The following is a 24,446-nucleotide window of genomic DNA, read 5'->3' as shown; positions in this document are numbered from 1 at the left end:
CTACCACCTGTTCAAAGATTATCTACTTCTCCTTGTGCCCAGCTCTGCCACCCTGAGAAGTTAAAGAAATGCTTACAGAAATGTTACTCAGCAAGAGTAAAATTGATCTGGCTTTTTATCATTCAGATACTTTCTAACTCTTATAAATAATAATTTAAAAAGAAAGCAGTTGAAATTTTAAAGGATAAAAGGTCTTTACCTAGCAATCAAACTAGATTCATTGAAGTCTCAGTCTCTAGCCCACTGTTTTGTTAAGGAAATTAATTTTTATGAAGTCCAGGATCTGTGGATCAAAATCTGTCAGTAATGAGCCCAGCAATGACCTTTAACTGCTTCAATTTTCACTGCATGCAGTAAGAAGAACTATACCAGTTTGCACCCATGAGTTTATGGCTTTGTTTTTTCTTTAAGAAGAAAACAACCTGTTAAAGAAACTTTCTGTATATAAGCATAATTGGAACCTTTATAGTGCATCTCTGTAGCTCTAGCTCTGTAGCTCTTTCCCAGAGAGTTAAAACACAGGAAAGTTGCTGCCTTTGTAATTTAAATTCTTATATAATAGTTCTGCTTTTCATGGTCCAGTAGTTACCATTTGCTTCTTTCTTTGGTCTTTGTAACAGATGTTGGGGTTTTTTTGTTGCTGTTATTTTCTTCCTTCTCTCTACTGGGAAAATAAAAAGTCTCACAGATCTATGACTTAAGGTGTAGTTGTAAGTCTTGGGGCATAAGTTGTAAGATGAATCAACAGTATTTTACAGTCAGTTTTATGATTTCTGTTTACCACCTGTATATGAGGTGGCTACTAAGAGGAAAGTAACAGACTTTGTGATATACTGGCTGAATCTTTCTCTCCCTGAAAGAGATGGAAGGATGGCATTGGCTCAGAGAAAAAAAAAAAAAAAAAGTCATCAGTCATGTATGATAGTTTTTATTTATACTGACATTTATATACAGAGATATGTGAACTAGCATCTGGTAGTTTTACTCTGATTATACATACTTATGCCTGGAGAACTTCAAAATTGTTCAGCTCCAATTTGTATTACATAGAAAGGCACAAGACATGGCTTCCTCCAGAGACTTGTTCCCTTTCCCTTAAGTTCAAGGTCTGCCATTTCTCATAAGAAATTTTTACTAAAAGCTGGCAGCTGGGGTACCTGAGTTATTACTAGGTGTTTTATATCTCAGAAATGGCCCCTCGCCCTGTAACTCTGTTGTTTCTTTCAGGTCAAAATGAAGTGGAACAGGATCTCTAGCTTTCCTCACTCACTCCTCCTGTCTGTTGCTGTGAAAAAAAAAACCTAACCTTTTGGGGCTTGAGCCAGCCTGGCTGCCTTTGGATGGTCCCTCCTGCTGCTGCTGTCTAGATCTAGCCAATAAGGCTCCAGTAAATCCCAAGTAAAATGGAACTCTTCCTGGTTCCAAATCCAGGAGATGTCCAAGACTAAGGTTAATGGTCTGCAAACCTCTTGCCAACACCTTCAAGGCCAATCAAGAGCTTGCGACTACCTCAACTCAGAGAGAAGGTGGCTGATTTAACAGCTCCCCAAATTCCTCCAGCTGAGCCATCAAAATCAAACATCTGCACATGAAATGCCTCTGTGAATTAAATTTCATTCTTACAGTGAAATGGAGAACATGCATTTACCTCACTTGCATTGTTCTTTTTAGTAGCAACATAACTAATACTGGAATTAAGTTGTGCAATAAGAGGGTTTTAAATGTTATGGATGTAAAGTGCTGTACTCACAGATAATCATGAATTATTTTGGCAACCCTTTAAAAAGTGATTCCTGAAGTTAGCAGACAAACTCGGCAAACTTTCAGCATAAGAAAGATGGCACAATTAACAAGAACTTTTATTAGAAAGTTTTAAAGTGTTTTCTCAAGCTGACACTAATAGAACAACTCAATATCCCTTCAAAGCAGCGTACTACCTCATTTAAAACTGAACTGTTCGTAGCTTTAAATGCACCAGTTGCTTATGTGTGCACAGAAATTCTGCACAGGAAAAAAAGCTACATCTAAAAATGAACCTAATTAGCTAAGCTGTAATTTGGCCAGGAAGCCAAAGGTCACATTGCTATTGAGGAGACAGTGTGAACAACTCACTGAGGAGGGAAAAGTGTTAAATTTATTTCCAGTTCTGTCAGGACACATCAATTCACCTTTGTCTTTCATTTCTCAATCTGTTAAATGGAGATAATAATACTTATCCTTCTTTATAAAGCTCTTTGAGATCTACAAAGTAAAAGCTCCGATTAAGCTTTATGTATATATAGTGGTGGTTATTATAGCGATACAGGAATGTTCATCAAAAAACAAAGAGGTAGCTGTCTAAATGTAAATAACTACTTATAGTGAGGATGTTATTTTAATGGCATAGGTAATCTCAGCTAACTGTTCAAATCTCTTCTACCAACAAAAGCACAGCATAGGAAAGAGTAGAAAATGTGAAAGTCGACTGACCTGTAGTACAAGTGTAGCCCAGGACTTAAAAACCAACACATTAGAACATACAGCAAGTTTATCCCATCTGAAAGACTTCCTGTCAGAGAATGTCCTCAGTTATGCACTAGAGAAGAGTGTCCCCAGTTCTGCACTTCCAAAGGAATGGGGCAGGGAGGCAGGGGGGTGCAGCAAAGAAATTGTCGCGTCTCTGATGAGTTGTAATGAGAAAGGTGCTCTGTTAAACTAATCACACTTTGATCTTTAAAATTACAAAGCATTTCCCCGGAAAAACAGTAATTTTAAATTGCACACAAAGCATCCTTTGGCTGTTTCAGACACTCCTCATCACCAAGGTCTTCAGTGTAACATTTCCCTCAGCTTAACCCTTTTCATCCAATCCCTCTTCCTGAGAGACTCCTTACTACCCAAGTAATAACTGGCAACCAGCAATAATTCTACCGTGAATTTCTCAACAGAAGAGCCATGTATCTATCAGCTTGATATATTATCTTTAAGATGCAATGTTGCTCAAAAAGCTTCCCTCAAGCTTCAATATGACCCTCAAGGGGCAACCACTCCACTTGCAACCTACTGAATCAACATCTAGCCAAGTAAATCCCCCCTTAGCAGGGCAGAAAGTCACTCTGCAAGTGAAGAGACTACAAAAGCAGAAAAAAGTATTCAACCAGATGTCAGTTTTAATCAAATAATTATTAAAAAGCCCCCAAAATAATATAAAATGAAGAGTTTTTCAAACTGACACCGACATATTTTATTTGAGATTATCAGGTACATGCAGACGAGTCAAGAAAGATCTTATCCCTGCTCAGCCACTGATGTGCTATGGAGTCTTTGAAAAGTGTTTCAACTTCTTGCCTCAATTTCCTTCCTAAGCAACGTAAGTAGTAGTAGTCAGCTTTGTAATTATTTATTTTAGGACAGGAAGCATTGTGTTAAATGATTGTACTGAAATATTTAGTCCATGTTGAAAGCCTATTTTTCTGAGATATATTAATTATATTTATTACAAGGATACATATGAACTTTAAATTTTCAGAAACTAGAAGAATTTGAGTATTATTATAAAAGTGATTGTCATTGGGACAATAAATTATTATTTAGTTATAAAATGTCTATGCTGCTAATATTTAATAAGAGAAAGAAAAATCAGTAGAGCTCAATTTGTTACCTACCAAATTGATGTAAACTTATACCAACTTCGAAGTGAAGCAACACCACTTTTAACAGTGATCAGATATATTGGCCCTGCTGTATGCATAATATCTGCATATAGACAGCTAGAAGAGCTTGAAGCCATGTAAATGTAACTCTACAATTTGCCACATCTGTATGTGTAAAATATTTAGCATGGATGATGCACTTGCATCTGAACAAAATATTCTTCATACATGTGTATGCAAAAGATAACTGCAGGTCTTTCACTACAGAGAAAACAGCTTGTGCCATAACAGCAAGGAAAAGTTTCAGTCAGACTGCCTTCAGATAAATGTCTTGTTCAGTCATGCCTGCTCTCACTCTTTTCCAGGTTCAATTCACAAATCCCATTTTTCTATCTCATTGCAGTGGTTGTTTAGATACTCCTGATTCATTTTCTATTTTAGGTACCCATACTGAGATCATCTCATTACAGCACTTTTTATGGCAATATGTTCTATATGTTGACATTTGTTTCTCCCAGTTTTCACAGGTATGCCTGTTATCTACTTGTTTGCACAGCCCAAATAATTCCAGTCATTGCACTCTCCATAATTCTCAACATGGCCATGTGTTTTTGTTTCATTTAACCGAAAGACAGGCTATGATGCTGGGCTATATGTCATCACTAGAAGGGCATGCTAGTTATAAACCTTTATCTACTGGCAAAGCAGAAGATTGCCTTTTTTTTTTTTTCTTTTTGCCTTTGTTTTGTTTTGTTTTGTTGTTGTTGTTTCTTATCTTCACAGGTTCATTGAACTTTACTCTGGTTTGGTTTTAAACCCTCTTTTCCCAGATATCTTTCCTACTCAGTGTAAAGCAAATACACACTGTTGTTCTTGATTTTTCATTTAATATATATGTTCAACCATGTTGTTTTCCACCTACCCAATGCCTAAAGAATGCATAGAGTATCATTGGATTTTTGTTTTTAATTTTAGAATTTCAATTATATATGTTTTCAGTTATAGATATATATCCATCTAGTAAGACGTATACCAAGGACAACACACCCCTTATTCAACACACATCCAGGCAGTTTGGAACATAAAATGTGGAAGGTCCATGGTGGACTTCTTTCTTGTTCACACCTCACATTAGTGAAATTTTATTTTTGGAGGTATAATGTAAACAGGGTACAGAAATATCTTATTCTCTCAGTGATCTCCTATTTAATACATCTGTCTCTGCTATAACAGCAATTTCATATGAAAAGGAGTGGCTTTGTAAATATTTTCACTTCTGGCACTAATCTTTAATGTTACTTGTAAGGCACAATATCACCTGAAAAATGAAAAGAAGTTTAAAAAATCTACTTTTATTTGGATTCAGTGGGGAAGCTCTAACTGCAAATTTTTCTCTGCTTGCACTATTTGGAATTACAAGTTACAGAGTATAGTTTTAGTAGGGTCCTGAAAATCAACTCCACAATCAGTTCCAGGCTTTACTCCATGACCTGCAGACCTGAAGTATAGACAATTGTCTTTGGAAAACCCAAAGCAGGTTTACTTGTTCCTCATTAATACTGCTCTAGTGAAAAATGAAATCAGACCTCCCCCTTCTTTTAATGAACTTTCCTTCACATACAACCTCAGCATCTGCAAACCAGATACGAGTTTCAACTAACATTATGTGTAAGAGTTGCTCCCTTCCTAAGTGTTATATTTTACTGAGGTCAACCTTATTAAAATGTCTTCTAGATTTGTCACCCTTACCTTTATATAAGAAGTAACCTGTCTCATGCTAGATAGAAGTTTATCCATGTTACTTAGTGAGAACTTTGCTAAACTCTAAAAGCTACAAAAGAATGCCAATAAGCAATTAGCTGAATGATTAATTATTTTAACACCTATAATAAAGGCATTGGATGGAATTTATGACTGCCTAGCAAAGCTATTATCCATCAGACTGTTTAAAAGGATGCCTTAGCCAATAGCTCTCGTATCATAAAACTGATTTTTTAAAAAATACTATGGGGGAAAAAAACATAAGGATTGATATTACAAAATCAAGCAGAAATCACAATTAAACAAACAGCTCCCAAGGGCTGATTGTGACTGGTTACTGGAAAATGAAAAATCTCTTGTGAAGAGGCTTTCAGATCTGCCTCATTTTACTTAGGGAAACAGATGTGGCAAGAGCAGAAGGAAGAAGATCCTATCTTTCTCCATGCAACAGCTTCAGCTTCCCGCATGAAGAAGCTTTAGAGATTATTTTCATAACAACAGATATCTGCAAGCAGAGAGCTATGACCAGAGGCAGGTATGCTCACTTCCACACTGATGGAAACTTCTCTAGTGAGAGTCTTGTAGGCTGATTGTGAGGAGCTACTCAGCTAAACTGAAAATTTTTTATGTTGATAGTAACATTTCAAAGAACTGTGAGCTGGCTTTTAAGCGTTTTACTCCATGTTTGAAACAAAAGTTCTTAGATAGCTCTGGAAATAGGAGATTCCCAAAAGAAACAAAAGAAAGCAAACTGTATCACTGATGGTTGGGAAAAGACCAAGAAAGAAAGTTTAAACCTAAGTAGCTTAAAAGAATAATAGAAGAGCAAAGGGATAGACATATAGGAATCTTCAACTTCACAGAAGTTTTGCAAAGACAAAGGGAATCTCTGTGTCCTGGGAAAAAGGACATGCCATAATGGGATTAAACTGCTGCAAGAAAGATTTCAAATGTCCATCAGGCTAAACTTTTTTTTTTTTTTTACTAGAAATGAGACAACTTACAGTTTTGAGGAAAGAAGACACATGAGATTGTTTCCTGATGAACTCTTTTTCTGCCTTATAATTCAATGAAGGGGACCGTAATAAGATGAAGGCACAAAGAAAAAGGAAAAGGCACAGAGGCGGTGATGTTACAAGACACGTATGCCTCAATCTGAAGCATAAGTTTTTGCAATATTTTTTTTTTTAATATTCTTCTATTCTATGATTGAAAGCAAAAGCATAACATAAGATGCTCAAAACCAGAACACAGGATTCTACTTGAATGAGTGGATGTGGTTTCTACAAATGATTATTGCAGTATCCCCAGTCAATGTGGCAAAAGGAACTAAGAAAATATAGCAACCAACTGAAGGTTAGAGAAACTGAGATATTAGAAAAGAGCTGAATGTTCTCATTAAGTAAGAAGTCTCCTGGTTCAAATGCTAGCATTATGTGCACACCTGCAGAATGAATGTGCCAGTGGACTGTTATTCACAGAACAGTCCACTCTGCTGGCAGAAAACTAAAGTGTTGCCAGTTTATGTACATTTTGACAGAAGCATCAGTTTATAAGTGCCTATACATATAGACTGGAGAACAATGCAGGTTTGCAAATAAATTAGATCTTCAATAAGATTACTTGTAGTTATTTTAATTCCATACATTTCCGTGCAGCACTTAGAGAATGGTGTGAAATAAGGCAGTTTCTGCTGGAATATAAGCTTAAGAGTGTCCATAAATAGAAAAGGATCTGACAAGATGACAGATTAGCTGATGTTAGGGGGCTACTATGCACAGTGGGTGGTGCAGTCCTGTTATATCTTGAGAGTTCTACAGGTGTCTCTGAGATTCCAGGTCACTGGACTACCTTTTGGCCATGAAACAACTGAAGCCATAACAGACATTTCCCTCCTCAAAGTTTTTCTTTATTTGCAGAAAAAGGAGGAAAAGAGGTTTCCTAAAAGTTTCTGCTCCTAATAACCCAGGCAGCACGGAGCTGGATTTGGTTAACTGCTGATAATTAACTTCTTTATGCCATATGTGGTAAGCACAAAAAACCCTTGTCTATTGTCATTGTCTATAGGGAAAATGGGAGGCAGGTGTTGAGAAAGAAGAAAGTGAGTCTTCCCACCTACAGTTGAAGTCCCTATCCCTCTCACCTCCTCCACACATAGAATGGCCAGAAAGTCAGACTCTCCAGCATGCCTGGAGGGGACTACCTCTCTGTTGTGGCTCTGCCAAACCACTGCACCCTTTTCAAGCTGCCACCTCTCCTTCCCCTTCTGTAACAGAAGAATGTGCATTTACACTGTGACACCTCCAGTGGCATTTACATGTATTTTTTAAACTAACACTAAATAGTACTTTGATTTGTAAACAGAGATAAGATTTAGAAAATCAGTATTGTTGAATAATAAAAGTAAAGTTTTAGTTATAAATGAGAAAAAACTATTACCTTACTTGTAACTAAATTAAACACCAGTTGTTTACACAATGTGTGTGCAAGCAGACTCATACATTATGGGATCAAATGACTTTGTCACTGCTGGGAATTGCAAGGTCACAATGATCAAGGCACTGCCTCTTTGGGTGTGAGTATGTTTGCATATCTCACCTGAGGATGTTCCATGATTAATACATCTTAAATAAAGATTTGGTTTTGGTTCTAGTCTCCTGATGGTGCTCATATAGAACAACACTAGAGCTGTTATTGTATTTCAGATTTTGTGATGTGGTCATGATATGATATTCCCATAATTACTGTTCTTACACCACTGTTTTCTGCACGGAGTTTGCTGAGTTTCTGAAAGCTTTTTGCTAACTTACTTAATCTTGTGCAATATATCTTTATGAAATATATGCATATGGCATATGAGAAAAGCAACTAGTTCTTGGGTATTTTGTTTGTATATCAAAAATGCCATAGGAGTGCAATAGGAAATATGTTACCACAGAAACCATTGAATTTTATCTTCTCATTTCCTATTTTCTCTAAGGTGTAGGTGCTTATCACCACACTATCAGAGAGTCTTCCATGCACTGAAATAAATATATTAGGACTGAAAGTTGTGAAGGAAATGCAGTAGTTTGGAATGTACAAAATCTCATAAACATTACAAGCTCTAACTTTACACACAGGGAGTCTCCTCTTTGCTTGCAAGAAGTGCTGTTCACCTAAAGATGGTGAAAGTCATGCCCTTAAAATACCGAGGATATGATTCTTTGAAAATTTACCTCTTATACTTCAGTCAGCTGTCTTCTAAAATTTTGCTCCCTGGAAGTCTTTTTCAGTAGCAACCATACTCTCACAAATGGAAGTTAAATAAATAAATAAATAAATAAATAAATAAATAGATAGATAGAAATTACTGCTTTGCTTCATGTTCAAACTACTAGAAAGCATATTATATTTCCTGCTCACCTCGGTTGGAAGAGATGAAAACAAAAATATAAAAGCAATAATACTTATTAAGTAGAAAATCTGGTTTGTGTATTATCTTAACCTGCTTCACAATTCACTTCAAGATATTCCAAGCATATAGCCTTTGAAGAGCCTATACTCTATAGTTTTCTTCCACAAAGTACAGCATATGTCAGGCTCAGACAAAATACCTAAAATGACTATATATTTTATTAAAAGCCTATTTTTTCCTCTCTCTCTCTCTTTAACAAAAGTCTAATTTAGTTGTTGTTCCCTTAGGTACAAAGTACACAGTTCATAATTCATTTAATATAAAATGTCAGTTTAGATTTTTGCACTTCTTTGATAAATGAGAAAAAACATGTACATTTCAATTTCCTTCTATGAGGTTTTCCTAGCAGAAGCTGCTCTTGCCATTGTGCTGCTCAAAGACCTTTGTGTTAAATTAAACATCAAGATTCAGAAACTGTAGGGAATGATATTTCCAAGACGTACAGTACAAATATATGAGACTGGGGAAAAAAAGGTAATGATTTCTCCTACCAGTAAAGTGATCTCTCCCAAAGAGCATCTTAGATCCTTGAATTAGTTCTCAGTTATAATTTAATATATCAAAACCGTCAGCAGTTTTCTTTACATTTAGATATAAAGTGATATAGTCAGCTCCACAAAGAGCAAAATACAACATTCAGGGGCTTGGTTCCCTCTCAACATGTGCTTGTTACTCTAAAGTCCATCAATATCAATGGGGAAAATCTGTGTACATCAAAGGACATGGCAGAAAATTAATTTAATTGTATCTGTCATCATTAACAGTATGGAGTGTTTTTCCCTATATAAAAAAAATCCTGCAGTTGATCAACATGCACAACTCTCAGAGGGGTAACCTGCACAATGGCAAAGAGGAGAATAAAGCTATTAGTTCTGAAAATAAAACTATTATTGTTAGGAAAATAACAGCAAAACACTATATTATTCTTTTATGTAACACATGAGGCTGAGAAATCTGAACTATCAGATTTACAGAGTAAACAAGAATTCTTATCACTTCTCAAAATTGCCACCTGCAATGCTATGGCTGTCACTTCATGTTACAGTCTAGTTCAACAGCTGCAGTATCAATAAATTAAGCTGTATTAGAAAGCAGCAGTAGGATCACATTCTAACGCTCATACTGAGTATCAGCACTGACGGACAACAGACATCCAGATCCACAAATGCCTAGAACTCAGGACCTGCTCCTTCTGACCCCTCTGCTGGTGATGTGTACGCTGCTTCACCTTGACCAGAAAAGTTCTTTTAACCCTGGATTACAATAGTACCTGTTCTGTCTTTTCTCACAGGAAATATATTTTTTTTCTTTTGTTTTCCACAGTAGCAGAGTTTCAACCAGACAGATGGGCAGTAATCTGCCTACCTTGCTTATGAACCCAGAGATGGCTGTGCTGTCCAGTAAGTGCGTGATGGGAATGTTAGTCACTTGGGGATGAATAGTCCTGATGCTTTTTTAGCCCGTGCTCTAACAGAGATAAGCTATGACAAAATATGAAAGATGACACTTAGCAATGGCAAAATATTCCTAACTGTTTTTATGGATTGGTCCCCCACTAAAAATAGCATTTCAATTGACAGAAATACAATCCAGGTGTTACCCACTGAAGCAAAATATTTGATATTTAAGGTGAATAAAAAGCAATTCAGACAAGCCTATTCACACATGGAAATAATATGTATAAAATATACAGTTGCCTTATCTGATAAACAGGGTAAAATTATTACCATCTTTTATACCTGACCGATGAATGTTTGTACAGCATTATTAAGTAGCTACTCAATAGCTAATGTCCAGTTCTAAATACTTTTAACAAATAAACCACTTATATGAATTAACTCTGTTTCATTTCCTCAGATAATGTTGAAGAACACATAAATTTATTGAAGTGTGTCAATATACAACAATGGGTAATCTATTCCCAAATATTTTGACTGAAAAGACCTTGGCTACTGTCTTCTTGTTCAAAATTGTGTGGCCTAATTGATTAAAAGTCTTAGTAATACCATCACGTTTTACTTAAACCCAAGCCAGGCTGACTGTGTTTTCCCTTATATGCCACAAGTCATGTCATAGTATTTACCCCACTCTGCACATACAATTCACCATATGTTGAGGTAAAGGAAATACCTTGGCGATACTTGTTCTCTATAATACAGATTTTGTTCAATCTTTTGACAAAAAGTAGAGGCTGGGAAAACTTCCTCTACTTCATTCATTTTTAAAACATAGACTGAAAAGGCTGAATATTAGTCACAGAAAATGTACTGCTGCTTAACTCAGAGTCCAATCATCAGGAACATCCTGCTGAATTTTTTGTCAGGACTATCAATTTCTTATGAATAGCCCCCTCAAACAAGCTTCTTCGTATGAAAGAGCACTCACTTTGGTGGAAGGAAAAATAGAGAAAAGAAACGTATTCTTTCCTAATATAATGCCATCTCTTCACTCATTCAACTTTTTTCTTTCTAGGTATTCCATTAGAGCTGTTTAGATAATCTAACATCTAAAACCATTTAACCTGAATTCATGTATTTTCTATGTACACAGTAGCCATCACATTCACCTTTTATGGAGAAGTGATCCCCCAGTCTAAGCTGAGGGACAAGCAGAGAGGCTGAAAAGCTTTCTGACATGTATATTATATTTTTCAACACAAGGTTGAATATAAAAATCTCTTTTACGTTCCCTTGCTAACAAATGCCTGTTTTCCTATCTATTTGTAAAATGGGAATAAAAATCCTCAGTCTCTTCAGAAGCCTATTGGAAAACTGAATTAGTAAGTATTTGTAAATATAATAAAGATGCCAGTAGACAAATAGTAAGAATTAATATAATTCAATACTGGATGTATCCCATCTTGACATTAAATACATTAATTCCTGTTCTCTCTTATTTTACTAATCTGGATTAACCTAAGAGCATAGTATTTCTTTGTCAGAAGAATAAAGAAGACCTCCATACAGATCCAAGTTAAAAACGACAAAAATCCAGCATGTATGCATAAACGTGCATGTACTAATATATCATATACATATTTGTGTATGTCCATCTGTAAGTACATGCAGACACAAAAATAAATGTTTAGAAATAATAGCACAGTGAGGAAAAACTGTCAAATGTCAGGAATCACTATGGGATACAGACTCTTCGTGCCACCTTTGTTGTAAGAAAGAGGGTAGTGTGCAACAATACTGTATTATGGGGACCCCAGAGGAGAAATGGTGACTAATGACTGGCTCCCTCTCAGCTTCCCTTTTCTTTCCCTTTCTGTCTTTACAGAGAAACTTGTTTCTCCTTAGATAACCAGTTAACTAGCCCAAAGATAACTGCTTGGATGTTACAGAATGAGAAGCGAAAAGTCACACTTAAAACACCACTAGGACACAGCATTAGATACACGGCGGAAAAATATTTTAATTCTGAAAAGTGTTTTAAGAATTCAGATACATAATTAAAGATTTTTAATATTCAATTTCAGATCTATTTCCAAACTACACAGAAAACTCCCAAATTTTAGTCATTAGGAGTTATCTTTAACTCTAATGGAAACCACGAAAAAACCAAAAGCACTTTTATGGCCACTGTATTTAAGAAAGATCATCTCTAGTTTTATTCCCAGCTAAAGAGAAAAACAGAAAAGTGATTTGAGTCCCTCTACATTTCAGCCTCAGCAAGATCTTATGACATGCTTAATTTTTCCCTCAATAAGTTTTTTGTTTGTTTGTTTGTTTTAATCTGGAAACATAATGAATAAGTAACAGGGTGACAGAACTTTGCTGGAGGCTCACAGAGTTCATTGCAAACAGAGAAACTTCAAAGCTTTCTCAGCTGTGCAAAGTATCTAAAAAAAACCCTTGCCACTTTAGTAAAATGCTTTATGATCAGCAGGCTAACTTCCACAATCTAGATGCTTCAAGTGTAAAAAATACAGAATGAAATTACCAAAAGAGCCCAAAATGAAATAAATAAATAAATAAATAAATAAATAAATAAATAAATAAATCTGTTGGAAACCCCAACCCCCACAAAAAAAACCAACCCAAAATAAAACAACAACAACAACAACAACAAAAACACAACAAAAAAATTAACGTATAGAAGCAAAGTAACATAAAAATTGATCCAATTCCTAATACTTGCATATATCTGGAAAATGGTTCAAAAGCCAAAACTCTTGGTGTGATTTTTCAAATGTCTTTGGTGTGTTTTCACTAGGAATTTCAATTATATTGAAATTTGTTTTTTTTAATTCTACAGATATTTTATCGTAGAATTCCTTCAACACAAGAAGCTAATTTATCACATAAAGGATGCTGACTCTAATTAGAGCACTGAACGTTCTAGTTCAGATACAGGGAATGGATAAAAAATTATAATATAAAAACGCATACTCTGTCTAAAGTGCATCTTTTTAATGTACAATTGAAATTGGTTCAAAATAGGTTTATGTGACAGTAGGTAATAATTTTAAATTGCTGGTAAATTACACAGTAGGCGATTTTTCCCATTTTCCTATATTCTTCTGTTTTTCAGAAGTACAATCAAGCTGTAGTTTTCCAGTGTGAAACATGCTCTATCACAGATATCTTCCAAGAGATCCTAAGTGCCACCTGGACCTCATGCTAAGGTTTTGGAAAGACCTGGAATAAGACCTACAAGGAGGTTAATTGCCAGCTTATAGTCGATCAACAGGCCATTTCAAGCAGTTGCACAGTTCTCCCTTTCTCATCTGGCTCTCCCCAAGTAGGCAAAAACATCCATGTTCTTTTAGACAACTAAAATAGAAATTTTGATCTTCCTGCCTGTTTCGTGCAGCACCAGAAGACAGAAAGCAACCTAAGAACTGACAAATAGAGGTATCCTATGTCTGGAGCATGGAAAAAGCATAGCTGTGACTCTGGGCCAACTGCCTAGCCACAAAAGGATAGGGTGCAGGGGCAAAAGGAAGGAGGCAATCAGAAGAAAAAAGACATTGCCTTCTGGGAGTCTCCAGTTTTATGAGTAGGGACTCATATTAAGGCTCAATTTAAAGGAACCTTGAGGCATTCCTTTATGATGTGTGGAGTTAGGCTGAGCCCCAGCTGGCTGCAATTTAGGAAAGCAAGCAGAGATGTGGGCACCTCTGTGCTTCCCATTGCCACAGTTTGAAGATGCAACCTTTTAGCAATAGACTTACTTCTCTCTTCTCTTGCCACCCAAAACAGCCACCCAAAACCAGGGATACAACTCACTGAAAGATCGGCTGATCAGACTGGGAGAGGGGAATAAAAGAATAAAGTAGAACTAATGAAAATGACAATCAGTTCAATACTGCAGAGGTTAGAGAATTATTGTTTCATTAGAACAAATCCCAGTTTTCCACACAAGCACTTTTGCAATCCTACCGTTATATCCCCTTGAAATCATCTTTCTGGACAAAAGGAACTGGAACAGACAATTAACACAGCTTGCCACTGACACTCTTTAATTAGCTAGGTCATTGGTGAGAGATGTAGAAGAGCTCTTTCCCCCTCCCTATGCTATCCTGCCCTCTCCTTAAACTACCTCTAGAAGAGATACAGTCAAAATTTTTCATTAAGAACTTTCCGTTAACACTCCCCATCCCACCTGTGTTGCCTTGTTTGCAATGATTTTGTTTAAAACATTTCCTGTTCTTCATCAAAATTGGAGATTTTATTATTCTGAAGTTAGAGATATTATGCAAATGTTTAAGAATTTAGATTTTTTAATTTTTTTTAATGAATAAAAACAGAATTATGCCAGAAAATTATTTTTTTTTCTATGTGATGTTTCATTTATTTTTCTCAATTTTTAAATTCTGGTTTTAGTATTCCACCTTTACAAGAAATGATAGAAGACAATGTAAGAGAAGAAAAGTTTTAAAAACCCAGAAGATTTAGGAAAAAAGAATCTCATTGGGTTTTAGTCTAAATTTATAGGGAATCAAATTTTAAAAAGAAAGAAAAAAAAAAATAAAGAAATAATTGGGGGGAAAAAAGGTGTGGGAGGAGATAAATAAGAAAGACAGCTAATGTCTCAGAAATACCTGAATTTTATAGTAAAGAAAATTATCTCAAAACAAGTTTTATGGTATGATTCTATTGTGACATTGAGCATCATGGATAACTAAACTTGTCTCACAGGGAAAATTCTAGAATACTCAGGTTTGGTTTTTCTTCCTAAATAATTCTGGCATGAGTTTGCTTTCTTTACTAAAGATTCACTCATCTAAAGAGGCCTGTTGGCTTCAGTGATCAACTTGCACTATGTTTTCAGATGTGAATATAAATTGTATGATGTGGTTTGTATTTGTCTGCATAATTAGGTCAGTGATTTTCTGATGTAGTTCAATATCCAGTCTCAGAGGTGTTGCTACCTAAACTAGCAGTGGCAGAAATCCTCTGGCTGCAGGACACTATCCTCTTTAGATGTTGAACAAACATCAACAGTTACAAAGATGTAGGTTCATTTTTTGCTGCTGAGAACTAGCCCAAGCACATAAGCAGAGGTATGCAGCATCCTGAACACAACAAGGGACCAGCAAGATCATGGAACAGATCCTCCTGGAAAATCTGCTAAGGCACACAGAAAATTAGGAGGTGATTGGTGACAGCCAACATGGCTTCTCTAAGGGTAAATCATGCCTGACCAATTTGGTGGCCTTCTATGACAGGGCTACAGAGTTGGTGGATAATGGCAGAGCAACTGACATCATCTACCTGGATTTGTGCAAGGCATTTGACACCATCCCACATGACATCCTGGTCTCCAAACGGACAAGACATAGATTTGACAGATGGACCACTCAGTGGATAAGTAATTGGCTGGATGGCCACACCCAGAGAGTTGTGGTCAATGGTTCAGTGTCCCCGTGGAGGCAAGTGATGAGTGGTGTTCCTCAAGGGTAAGTACTAGGACTTGTGCTGTTCAGCATCTTTACTCAAGACATGGACAGTGGGATTGAGTGCAGCCTCAGCAAGTTTGCTGACAATACCAAGCTGTGTGGAGTAGTTGACACCCTAGAAAGAGTGGGTGCCATACAGAGGGACCTCGACAGGCTGGAGAGGTGAGCCAATGCCAACCTCATGAAGTTCAACAAGGCCGAGTGCAAGGTCCTGCACCTGGGTTGGTGCAAACCCAGGCAGAAATACAGGCTGGGGAAAAGATGGCTAGAGAGCAGTCCTGAGGAGAAGAACTTAGGAGTGGTACTAGATGAGAAGCTTGACATGAGTCGCCAGTGTGCGCTCACAGCCCAGAGGGCCAACTGCATCCTGGGCTGCATCAAAAGAAGTGTGGCCAGCAGGGCCAGGGAGATGATTCTCCACTCTGCTCTGATCAGACCCCACCTGGAGTACTGTGTACAGTTCTGGAGCCCTCAGCACAGGAAAGACATGGAGCTGTTGGAGAGGGTCCAGAGAAGGGGCATGAAGGTGGTCAAAGGGCTGGAGCACCTCTGCAATGAAGACAGGCTGAGAGAGTTGGGGCTGTTCAGCCTGGTGAAGAGAAGGTTAAAGGGAGACGTTATAGTGGTCTTCCAGCATCTGAAGGGGGCCTACAGGAAATCTGGGGAGGGGCTTTTCACCAGACAGGGTAGTGACAGGACAAGGGATAATGGTTTTAAACTGGAAGATTTAGGTTAGACATCAGGAAGAAATTCTTCGCCATGAGGGTAGTAAGGCACTGGAATAGGTTGCCTAGGGAGGTTGTGGAAGCCCCCTCCCTGGAGGTGTTTAAGGCCAGGCTGGATGAGGCTTTGTCCAGCCTGGTCTAGTGTGAGGTGTCCCTGCTCATAGCAGGGAGGTTGGAACCTGGTGATATTTAAGTCCCTTCCAAACTTAACCATTTAATGATTCTATGATAAAGGGTGGGTGAGTAAGAGTCCAAGGCAAAAACTGACATCTTTCCCAGGTAGACATTCCTATGTTGTGCGTGTCAGAGAGCCCATAAAGGAACAACATACTCCATAAATTATGACAAAGAAAAAAGTGACACTTCACTTCTTAGCTTAATATTTTTTCAGAGTATCTTCCCTTTGAGATGTTTCATAGGCAATACATATCAGTTTTCTGAGGGTCTTTTCTATATATAAGTCAGCACCAAGTTAAAGGTTTGGAATCCAAAACACAAGTAACCACACAGAGAAAACTGCAATGTGCTACAGAATCACCATCCACAAGCTTCATACTTGTGATTACTTGGGAATCCAGTCCTTTCCTGTGCTTTGGAGGTGATGACTGAGCCTCCACCTTCCTGCTTCCCATATGATCAGCAGCCTGTTTCTCTCCATTATCTCTCTTTGCACCTATTTTTTCAACATAATCTATCTTCATCCTTTCTGTATACCAGACTTCACATTCTCTTCCAAACAAGGGCTTCTGTGGTCAAATGCAAGGAACAAATGGATTTAACTGGAGTACAAGCTAGTACCAGTAGAGATTGCAACTTTCTTTTCTGTAAGCTTACTATCACTTACTACAAAGCAATCCTAAATTAATGGGGTCCTTCATGTGCCACAATATCAGCAATAGCACTCACTGAGAATAAAAATATATAACCAAGAACTCTGTACAGATTTTCTAGCAGATTTTTGCAGTTTTACATCCACTGTATCCTTTCAATTCACTTCCCTAATTAATTTAATTTTAAACCAACATGCTCTCTAGAACTGGTTGGCATTCTCAAATTAATGTAAATCTCTGGCTAGTATATAATTTTTAATAACTTCTACCAAAACAGTGTAGGATGAGATAAACAGAACAATTCATTTTCTTTTGGAAAAAAAAAAAAGAAAACTCAAAAAAATTTACCTGTACCTCTGCAGTACGAAATTTGTCACTAATCATTTTAAACTATGCCCTTTTATGCTTCTTCCATCTCTTACACCTTTCTATGCAGTTCTTTGATGTAACAAAGACAGTTTCAGGCAAGATTTCATTTCATCTGGAAAAAAAAGCTTTAAGTCTTGAGGCAAAAAGCAGTGTATTTAAAATTTATATACTCCATGATGCCTTTGTTCTGAACTTGAACATCCTGAAAAACTTCTCTTTCTTTTGCCTTCTGACTCTGAAGATCATTTGTTCTCATGGTTTCAGCTTCTTATTATGCAACAGTGACTTTAACTGGTGGTTCCAGCATTTAAGTACATGCACAGTCATGGCTGACCCTTTCTGATCAATTGCCAATCCATACAGGTTTGACTGATAAAAGAGCCAATTAGATTTAAGCAAATTAAGGGACATCACCAATGTCAACCACTTATTAAACTGAATGCTGAATTCCGTGCATACAAAACACTAATGCACCAAGTGCCATTAAGAGTTGAAATCCTAACCCCATTAGTAACTCCAGACCACTACAGGGCAAGGGTCAAAAGAAAGTTTCATATTTATGGATTAACATTTGGATTTCGTTTTTATTTTTTTTATTCTTTCCAAGAACTCTTGAACCTCCACTGCAGTTTTAGTCAAGAGCTTAGATAAAATATATTCCTTATTTCCAAGATTATTTTTTTTTAAGTGTTGACTTTAAGCATGGCCAATCAGCCAATCAGGTAGCACGGAAGATTTGGTGTGCTTTATATTATGTGCAATACATTTAATTAAAAAATGAAATGAGAAATGCATATTGGAAGAAAATTTGTATCATAATTGAAAAGCAGTGATCTACAGTGACTTCAAAATAAAATTCTCCTTTGTCCTCTCTCACACTCCCTCTTACACAATCTTCCACCAAGGTCCATTAAGTACTCCCCACAATGTAAATTTTTGAAACAGCATTCTTTGTTATCCTTGAAAAGGGAATGCTACATTTTAATACACATTAAAAGGCTGTGATTTTGTGCATAATGAGACCTCTTCCAGTCTTTGATCAAGCAAAGTTCTGTCCAAGAGAAATCTTGGGCATTCAAACAAAAAAAAATCCTTCTGATTTCCGTAGGCTCTAGATTTCCTTTAATGATTTAGAAAGCATTTGTAAGCGAAGGCACTAAACACAAGCCAGTGTAAAATTACCATTATAATTTAGCATGTAATAGAATTCCATATGACATTCAAAGAGTCATTTTAACAAACATCAGAGAAAAGTAAACATACGTTGTCTTAGACATACCCCTATGTGTCTGTCTGTATGTACACATATAGTGAGAACATAGTATGTGTGAGACTACTACTCTCATATGCACTGCTTCATTTATTATTCATTTCACTACAGATCACAGTCCACTGGACAATAGTATGGAAGATGTCTTTAATAACTCTCACTGCTAATTTAATTCTACTTAAACACACGTATCCTAGTGAATGCCACATGCTTTTCAGCATGATTTTATGTGTAAATCAGGATAATATGTTTTCAGATCATTAACTAAAAGGAAGCATGAAGTAAAACCTATTTAATCAATGAGGTATTGCTTTTAAACTACCACAAGGTCATAAAAAAGATAATTTCAAAGCTATAAGTTTTCTAATTGTAATCAACAACAATCTAATGATGAAAGAAAGTGTATCTTAATGGCTGTCATAAACTTGTGCACATCCTTGCCTGTCTTTAAAGATCCTTTACCTTCTCATTTGGTAAACTTTCACTACCAGATTTTCTTATTTCTACACACAAAATTGAAGTGTGACAGTGGGATTAGAAATGTTAGTGTCTTACTGCTCACGCTGAAAGCAGCACTAAAACTCAGATCTGGTTGTATTACTATAGAACAATGTATATTTATTAATATTAGGTATGATTTGGCAATCGAATTGGAAAAGTATAAGATGTGCTGGGAATTTAACTTTTCTGTTCTACTTGGTAAACTGTCATACAAACTCTGCATTTGATTTATTCACTTTTCAGAATTCTTTCTGTTGTTTTGGCCCCAAACCAATGCATCTGTTTGCAAGCAAAATGTTCCAAGAGTAACTGTGGTTTTGAGCTGTGAGGTTAATGGGGGATTTTTTTTTTACTTTCAAATTATATATATTTCACTCTACATTTTTCTTTCTCATCAGCTACACCTATACATCTCTCAAGATCAAGTTTTGTTAGGGTCTCACTTTAGAATTATAAATTGCCTTAAATTAATTGTTTCCATTGGCATTTATTCAACAAAAGCTAATGCACTATGACCTCCAAGAAAAAAAGAATGCAAAAGGAACACACTTATACATCAGTTAAAAATTTAAGCTTTCACTAAATAAAATATAAAATACATATATAGCCAATGTTCAGGGAGTATTTGCTCAAATCTCTTATTTCAAATTTTTATGAAAATAACATCGAAAAGTGATTTAGAGCCCAAATCACTGTAGATCAGCACATTGCAACTGACTTCCTTACAGCTACACGAGTACGTGGATTCTGGCACAACATACTACCAGTGGTTTATATTACTATTATTAAACAAATTCTCTAAGTCTACCTCGTAAGTGCTCTTTGCCAGCACTTATGACTTTTATTCTAAAACAGATTACAAAGTACTGTGACTCTATATTCTTAGATTAGATTAGCCATCCATGATAGGATACAACACCATTCACTGAAAAAAGTTTAAGTATATCATGCATTTCTCACCTACATAATGCGTTATCTATACAACTACCTGTTTTCATTCTCTAGTTCTTAAATTGAGCAATGTGACAAATTAGAAGCTGAAAAGAACAATTTTGTTAGTGAGAACTACTAATGCAAACATATTCGTCTGAACTTCCAGTCCTCAGTTGCAATAATAAATAACATTTTGTTCAGCAGAGTATTTGTGTAATTGTTACATGCACAGAAAAAGCATTTTTTCATACTTACCTCCTGGAGGCATGACTATTGTTATAGCGTCACTTATCAAGCTGCCCTGGCTGTTGGAAGCCTTCACTTGCACTGTGTAGTTAGAAAATGGAATCAGTCCTTTAATAGGTACCCATACATTGGATTCCTTGCTGTTGCATAACATCCGAGTATCATTTACAATAGAATAATTAGCATTAGCTGTTACGGAAAAAAAAAAGAAAAAAAAGAAAAAAAAAAAAAGAGGGGGGAAGGGAAGAAGAACAAATGTTAGACCTTGCATCTGCTACAACTCACTGTCTTTAGAAACCAAGTAATTTCTTTTCAAATGAAAGTCACCATTGATACCAATAACACTGGAAGATGGCCTATCTGGAAGAAACAAATATTATTCACCATTTTCTCCTCCTTTCACCATCATTTTGTGGTACTTTTAAAACCCAAAAACTAAATGAACCAACCTTGCAGTTGCAAAGCTGAGTGCTGGCTGCAGACAGAAGCCAGTTTTTAGAGATTACTCATCTTTAGAACACTTCTGTGGTAACTGCTAATTCAAACCATTAAGGTTAAGACTTACGCCTGTGAAAGACTGGTAGCACTTCTGGAATTCACCAGAAAAAATACTTACTTTATGAGTTTATAAGCTCACTCCACTGCATACGTAAGAATTAGTCCTATGCAGTAAGAAACACATGCTTTCCAGCACGGCCTGCAGTCCTCTCAATGATAATATAAGGATTTGAAGTACTTGCTTTATCAGCTGAAATCATCAGAGGACCACATGGACACAGAGGACACCACAACAACCTACATTCCTTTACAACCTGTTTAAGATCTCAAACTCAAGATAAGACAATATTCTAACCTAGAAAAATAACGAAATAAACCTTTCAAAAATACCTGATGAGTAAGACTGGAAAATATATTTTTTTAAAATGGTATGTCAAGTAAAGATTTCTTTTTTTTATTCAGTGAAGATTTCACTCACATATCTGAGGAAAGCTGATCTCATGTAAAGATTATCCAGTATTTTGAACATATGAAGTGCTATATAAATTATTAATATTATTACTACTATCCATCATGCCATGGAGAGGTCTCACATTGAAGTTGATGGAAATTCTGCATTACAAACAACAGCAGAATCACAGAAGTCCATGGCCACAGGTATAAGAATGAGACTAAACAGAATATAGACATTAAAAAGATCTTAAATTAATTAAGGTATTTTGACAGGCAGAAGATGAATACTCACCTCTGAGTCCTCTACAAAATCTAAATAAGATAGAATTTTTAAAACCCTAGAAATTTTCTGTTAGTTAATTTCAGTGAAACTCATTGGGTTTACTCAATTTTACGGAAGTTTTAAATGAACTGCTAAAACAGTCATGTTATTACACCTTAAGGTAGTTTTTAAAATATTCCGTCTTTCTATGATGTGCACGAACATGTGAATATGCAGTACGTTCCAGTCACGCTCTCATTACACTTCACCCTGAATGAGTGATCTGGACTTCCTTCTCATTTTGGGATTCCTATAAGCAGTCTGTGATACACTTACAGTACAATTCCAAGCCATCCCACTATTTTGATGTCCATAGAGCTGCACAAAGGGTGTTTTTCATTATTATGCTGGTAATACATGGCAAATTTGCTTTCTGAGGTTTTGAGAAGGCAGAGTTTTATACAACTTTTTGTATAAATGTTCCTTGTAGCCTAGTTCCTCATTGCTCAAATTCTACCTGGAATACACCAGGCCATAGCACCAGACTGTCCAGACAGACCGCAATCGTGTAATGTAAAACAATTTCATGAAACCTGATTGGTTTATTTTGGATTTCACTGAGTTTTACATTAGCCTGAGAGACACCCTTTTAGAAACAGCAATAGAGGCAAAGCTTCTTATGCAAGAACAAACATGCTTTACGCAATCCATGTACAGACATATCAGTTCCTCAGAGGTAAAGTTATTTTTTCTGAGATTACTCTTATGTACCCAAGAAACTCAGCCATTTCTCTCATTATCTATCAGAGTTTTTCTATGCACCATCCGGCAGCCTGCAACTTGCTATTTGCAAGGCCCAACAAACAATAGGTGAATGTTACATGCACCTATTGTTTCATTAACGAAAATAAAGCCCTTAAAAGTGGTCAAATGACATATACATTCCTAAGGTCACACTAACATGAAACACCCAAGGACTTGGCTGGTTGTGAAAAGAGATGCATTTTAGAAACGTTTCACCTGTAATGTGTAGGAAAGCTTAACAATCCAGTGTTGACAGGTTAAGGCACATAGGATAGATTCCAACTTCAAGCAGAAAGGTAGGATCTCTAACAGCAATTTATGTGACTGGTTCCTGAGAAAACTCAACTTTTTCTATCTACAGTAGTTTTAACATGGTAATATTTTTATTCTCATCCACTGAAGCCCAGAATGAAAGCACATACTTCTTCTGTGGATACTTCTATTACACTATTAAACTTTCTTCCAAAGGCTAACTCTACTATATTTTTTCAAAATATATTTTTGTATAACACAGAAGGAATTAAAAGGGTAAGACTCTATTCCAAGTTGCCTGGATAACAACATTAATATACAGTAATTATACAATTAGTTGTAACATTAAATTCTGGTTATAGCAGAGTGATTACTCGGCAATTATAAGAAGTATATAATTACTCAATAATTAGGAGAAGTATGTAATTACATAAGCATTTTATTCAGCTCAAAAATGAACTTGCAAATTTACAATGAGTTAGACAACATAGCAGTTCAAAATTTCTCACTGCCTTTAATAAAAAACTGAGGAACACCTGCAAGTTTCCTAACCTGAATTTTACAGAGAAAAAAAGGCTTTAATTGCAGTTGCCAGCCAAGCAACTTACTGCTACTGGCAAGTAAAATATTGGAACAACATTTTTTAAATGCAGGTCTTGTTGGGGATGACTTGCAATAGTCGGCTTTGCCACTTCTCAGTGCTTAAATTTTGCTTTCAGTGGGCTGGAAAATGCAGGCACATAGGTTCAGCCTGAGAGTAAGTGATATGGCGATAACCCTGTCATATCACTCGGTGCCATTGCTGCTCCAGTGTGGACCCAATTTGTGAGTATAAGTGGATGAGGCCTCTCTTTTTCAATTTTTCATTTGTGTGTTTCCTTTCCATTCTGCTGACAGGTCCTACTGTAGGCTACCAGCAAGTCTGCCACAGACCTAAATAGCAGCTGCATCAGACATTGGTAAAGTCCTGAAACATCGTTTTACTTCAGAAAAGTGGTTTCTACCAGAATACTTCCTTATTCCTGCACACATCTGCCTCATAACGCCTGCCATGAATAGTCAGCAGTGCTCCAACAGGCAAGATCCCCTCAAAACACAGCTAACACAAACTAAGGAGGCAGACAACAAACTCCTAGAACTGGCTCACCATGTCCTTCAACAGGCATGCAAGTACCCTTACCAGAAGACAAATTCAGATGGAAGGGGGCTCAGAGCCACCATCTCCTACAACCTCTCAAAAAAGATTGAATTCTTCACAGACATGAAAGGCTTCGCCATGCTCCTTAATCTTTCCACATTTTTGCATTGTGACGGTTTTGTTCTTTTACTAGCTTTCCTGCTCATAAGGTTCTCTGTATTTCCCCCAGTATTTCTGAGGGACTTCTTCAACTAAGTCTGGTATTTAAGAAAAAGCTGTGCTGTATCAGGTTTATTCCCAATTTAAACCAGATGAAAGTATCTCGGTTTTTCAGGAAAACATTATTCAAATGAAGAAATTAGGGCTACAGGATATCCATATACATAAAAACTATGTACACTTGATATA

The 24,446-nt window shown here is 36.5% G+C and overlaps 1 protein-coding gene across 1 annotated transcript in view; it reads right to left on the bottom strand.

The window, feature by feature from the left end:
- The window catches only part of USH2A (usherin), a 388,839-nt gene that overhangs the window by 139,912 nt on the left and 224,481 nt on the right, over nucleotides 1–24,446 (bottom strand). Inside the window, exon 37 of the mRNA XM_051613556.1 lies at nucleotides 20,641–20,820. Within this exon, the coding sequence (XP_051469516.1) occupies nucleotides 20,641–20,820 (180 nt within the window). The remainder of the gene's footprint in view (nucleotides 1–20,640; nucleotides 20,821–24,446) is intronic.

The sequence above is a fragment of the Apus apus genome, chromosome 3 (assembly GCF_020740795.1).
Source record: "Apus apus isolate bApuApu2 chromosome 3, bApuApu2.pri.cur, whole genome shotgun sequence".
NCBI lineage: Eukaryota > Metazoa > Chordata > Aves > Apodiformes > Apodidae > Apus > Apus apus.
This window is presented reverse-complemented; position numbering and strand designations above follow the sequence as displayed.